Below are 4,539 nucleotides of genomic sequence, written 5' to 3'. Positions count from 1 at the left end.
GGACTGAGATGCATTAGCAGCATTGCTGTGGGAAAACATTGTCCTTGAGACACCTAAAGCTCACATTTCCAGTCTGTCTGGGTACATTTAGAGAGAAACACATTTCCTCAACTGCACACTGAGTGCGAGACGTTCGGCTCGAGCTCCTCTGAGGAAACCATCTGCATTCACCAGCCAGAGTTGTGTCCACTCCTGATTCCTCGAAGGACCAGGAATCCCTTGAATGCCTATCAAATCACCTGCCACCTGAAACAAGGACCTTGTGTGGCCTGGAGGACACTCAGATATCTCGTCAGCTCTAAGTATAAAAAGAGCTTTTATCAGATAGGAGAGGGAAGAGGCCGCCTTCCCAAATGCTGAGTTTTCACCTCTCTGGGATCCAGGATGAGTCAGCCAGGCACTGCTGCGTTCCACAGACCTGTTCAGGTTAACAAAATCACTGCCAGAGCCCGGGCAGCTCACAGGATGCTGTGTGGCTTCCACATTGACGTCACTGCTTCTCATTTACCCTTGGGTGAGAGTGACCGAAATCCATTACTACCTGGCAGCCACTGGGTAAAGCCCTGCAAAATAAATCAGCGTTCTGCACAGCAAACAGGTGTCTGCAGCACAAAAGGAGCCATTCAGATCAGCAGAGCAGGAAGGGATTTTTCATCAGGGAAGTGAAGACATGAATGGGTCATTAGAGCGAGGGGAATTCACAGGCAGAGAGTGATAACAGGGAGACGCAGGGGGAGATTTCGTTGTGGAGACGGTGGAGAAGTGATTGGAGTGTGGGGGATAGAGAGGAAGCAACCAAGGAGACAAAGAGGAGTTAAGTGAGCAATTCGACTTTATTATTGGAAAACAGGGACACTGAATGAAACTGGAAAATACATTTAGAAGTGTGAAGAGGACGTAACCTTGCCCAGTGGGGGTGACTTTTGCCACAGTGAATCTCAGTGGTCAGGAGTGCTGTGGGGCTGGAGGAAGGCACGGGCACCTGCATCAGGAGGGGAAGGCTCAGGAGAACACAGTCCCTGGTGTTTCTGCCTCCATGGAGGGTACAGAGACTTCCAGGCAGGACCCAGGCACCAGCTCATGAATTCAGAGAAAAAAATTCCTCCTCTGGGATATTTTAAAATGTGGATATCTTGCATCTTTGACAGCATCATTTGACCCTGTCCATTTTCAGAGCCATGCCACCACTGGGAATAGAGCTGGTCTGGCACCTCCGTGGTTGTTTCATTGTAGTTTATTCAGGGCAGGATTAAATACACTGGTCAGGGCAATGTAGGGGTTACAACACTGTGTTACATTTGGTCTGGGGATGGAGAACATCTTTTCACAGATGTGGAACCAGTGGGCATTCAGAGCGAGCTTTTGATGCTCCTCAGGCTGCCACATTTTACCAGCCCGAAAAATATGCCTTGAAAGAAAATAAAATCTCTACAGGCTTTTCTCCATAGCTACTAAAAGATCAGGCAGTAGGTACACTGCTATATCACCTGCAAAAATGCAGATGGTCTCATCTCTAGCACACATAAAAGCCATAAATCTGGGCAGTTGTAATGTCTTGTTCGTTCATATAAAGCGAATACAAATTGTGGATGGCACTGCCTGGTAATGAGAAATCTTTCACTTCCCAGGCAGATCGTTGTTAACATTAAATGCTATTGAGTGATCATTACAAGGGTTAGGTTGAACCGCTATTTTCTTGTCTCTATTTTTTTGACAACAAAAGGCCCCCTGGAAGGCAGCAGGATATTATATGAAACATGGATTTCCTTAAACATCCTTCCCTTGTTCAGTAATAATAATAAAAAAAGCCCCCAGTCATCAGAAGCCTGAGTTCCTTTAAATTCAAAATCCTCTTGCAGGGACACTGCTGTGTTCAGTCTGGACTTTGCTAAGAGGACAGACTGGCTGTGCCAGGTGCTGGGGCACAAGTAGCCGGGCATGAGCTCTTCTGGCGCCAGGAGATGGTGCACATCCCCTCACTCCTGGCATCGGCCAGGGAAGGGGTTCATCCCTTGTATCATTCCAGCCTTTTGGATCTTTGTTGTACATTTTTTCCCTCCAACCTGTTGCCTGGTCTGTTGTGTTTTCTCTTAGATCTTGGGGAGAAAGGTCTCCTCTATGCATACAGATCCAGTGCTCAGAACAACAGAATGCTTAAGCTTTACCAGAGTCTTTCAATGCTAACATAATAAAAGTATACAATTTATTTATCAAAGTCTCCTTTAAAGGAGAAGATGGATACAGAAACAGGTTTTAACCTACTTGTGATGCTCAGGAAAAGCAAGCACTTTGATTCACTCCTTCCCAGACAAATAGCATTGCATTAGTTGTTTCTGATTTTATTAACTATAAACCACTTTCTATTTTTATTTTCACATGCCATTGACTTTGTTTGGTACAGACACAGCTGAACAAGGCTGGTTTTTCAAGTGCAAATCATGTTAACAGATGTCCAGTTCTTTCCACTCCACACGCAGGAACACTGCTGTAAGAAAGAGAGCTGATGCCCCCAAAAATATTTTCCTGTTGCATTTCCTAAATCACGTCTGAAGCCCCATTATCCCTCTGAATTCCCAAATGTGGAATGGGGATGGTTGCTTTAGTACTTCTGGCATGGTCTCTTCACATAAGGAGAATTTATTTGCAGGGAGGAGTGAAACAATACGAGCAGACAATGAAATCTCAAGTGGTGAAGTGTGTGAAATTCTCCATTTACTATTACTTTTTATGATGCTGTTTCCAGCTTTTCTTCACTGCTCGCAACTACAGCTGATGGATTTGGAGCAGAGAGTGCCTCTTATCGCTGCTCTTCATCAGCAAGTGTGAGCAGCAGCAAGCAGTCAAATCGTTGCTGTATCCAAACAGCATCTCTGCATCCAGGGATGGAGCTGCAGGGAGAGCTCACTCGCTGGGAACTTGATCTGTCTAATTATGTGACTGTTGACTGGGCAACGGGCTGCACATCCAGTTGTCCCCAGTAAAAATAAATTTGTCTTAAAATTTCATCTGAGTTAAAATACATCATCTTTTTATCTCATTACCTGTTTCTTTCCCTGTCACAGCATTTTTGAACTGGTATCAAGAGTTATTAGAAGAAAGCTCTTTTCTGTCATTAAACTACCAGGTTCAGAAAGATCTCTAGAGTCCTTAAATGCAGATGAGGGTATGAGTGGCACTTCCTGAGCAGAATTACAAGGAAGTGTTCTCACTGGAGACAGTGTTCAGAGGTGGATGCTGGCAGGAGTTCAAGTGTCCACACTGTTTCTTATGGCCATGACTTCCCTGACATCTCCTGCCCATGCATGGGGTGGTGGAGGGTCCTTTCTTTGCAGGGTCCACTGAACTCCGGTAAGAGAGCAGCTCTGGGACTGAGGAATGAGTTGTCCCTTCAGACAGAGAGAAGTTAAAGAGAGAGACCATCCTTTGGTGGTATTTGCTCTTCATTTCCTTGGCTGATCTGTAGAGGTTCCCAACAAAGCAATAGCATATGGGGTTGAGGCTGGAATTGGTGAGGCCAAGCCACTGGGCAAAAGGTCTGAGCTGCAGGATCCAAGGAGAAGGAGTCACATCCTGCAAAGATTTGGGGATGTTGAAATCAATCCAGATGTCCATCAGGTAGACGGGCAGCCAAGAGATGGCAAACAGCAGGACCAGGGCCACCACCATCTGTGCCACCTTCCTGCGGACCTTCAGCCTGGAGGCCGGCAGGGATCGGTTCAGGGCAGAGCTCTCCTTCAGCTGGCTGCTGCGGCTCCACAGCCGGCGCACCGTGAGGAAGCAGATGACCATGTTGAACAGGACGGGCAGGCAGTACAGGGCACAGAAGAGCAGAAAATTGTAGGCTTGCTTGAGCCTCTCCTGAGGCCAAATCTCCCTGCAGATGGAAAACACCAGAGGCAAGCCCTCCACCACCCCGATCTCATCCCGTTTGTTCATGAAGATGAGGGGCATGCATATCCCCGAGGACAACAACCACACCACCAGGATGGTGCTGAGGATCCTCTTCTGGGTGAAGAAAGACCGGGCGTTGAGCGGGTTGTGCACGCTGTAGTACCGGTTCACGCTGATCACGGTCAGGCTGAGGACGCTGGCAGAGACAGAAACAGCCTGGATGAAGGGCACTGCCCGGCAGAGGAAGTCCCCGTACACCCAGGCTTTGTAGATGAGGTTGCCCACGGTGATGGGCATGCAGATGCACACTACCATGAGGTCACACACGGCCAGGTTGATGAGGAGGCTGCGGGTGGCACTCAGGCTGGACACCCGACTCCGGCGCTTGCGGGTCAGCACCCTGATGGACATGATGTTGCCCACGAAGCCCACCACAAAGGACACCAAGTACATCACTGTGAGGCTGATGGTTACAGGCTCCTTCACAAAGAGGAAGAGCATCTTCTCCAGCTCTTCCCACCCCAGCTCCTGACTGCCGTTCCAGAGCCCGCCTTGGGTCTGGTTCTCCTCCTGCCAGAGCTGCAGAGGGTCAGGGGGGGGCCCAGGTTCTGGGGGGGAGGAATCCATGCCTCAGTCCTCCCGTCGGGC

The 4,539-nt window shown here is 48.5% G+C and overlaps 1 protein-coding gene across 1 annotated transcript; it reads right to left on the bottom strand.

The window, feature by feature from the left end:
- Nucleotides 1-2,537: 2,537 nt before the first annotated feature.
- Nucleotides 2,538-4,533, bottom strand: LOC103615587 (galanin receptor type 1). The gene has a single exon (XM_008633647.2). The coding sequence runs from the start codon at nt 4,516-4,518 to the stop codon at nt 3,190-3,192; it is 1,329 nt and encodes a 442-aa protein (XP_008631869.1). The 5' UTR covers nt 4,519-4,533; the 3' UTR covers nt 2,538-3,189.
- Nucleotides 4,534-4,539: the final 6 nt, after the last annotated feature.

This window comes from Corvus brachyrhynchos, unplaced genomic scaffold (assembly GCF_000691975.1).
Source record: "Corvus brachyrhynchos isolate BGI_N302 unplaced genomic scaffold, ASM69197v1 scaffold5, whole genome shotgun sequence".
NCBI classification, from domain to species: domain Eukaryota; kingdom Metazoa; phylum Chordata; class Aves; order Passeriformes; family Corvidae; genus Corvus; species Corvus brachyrhynchos.
This window is presented reverse-complemented; position numbering and strand designations above follow the sequence as displayed.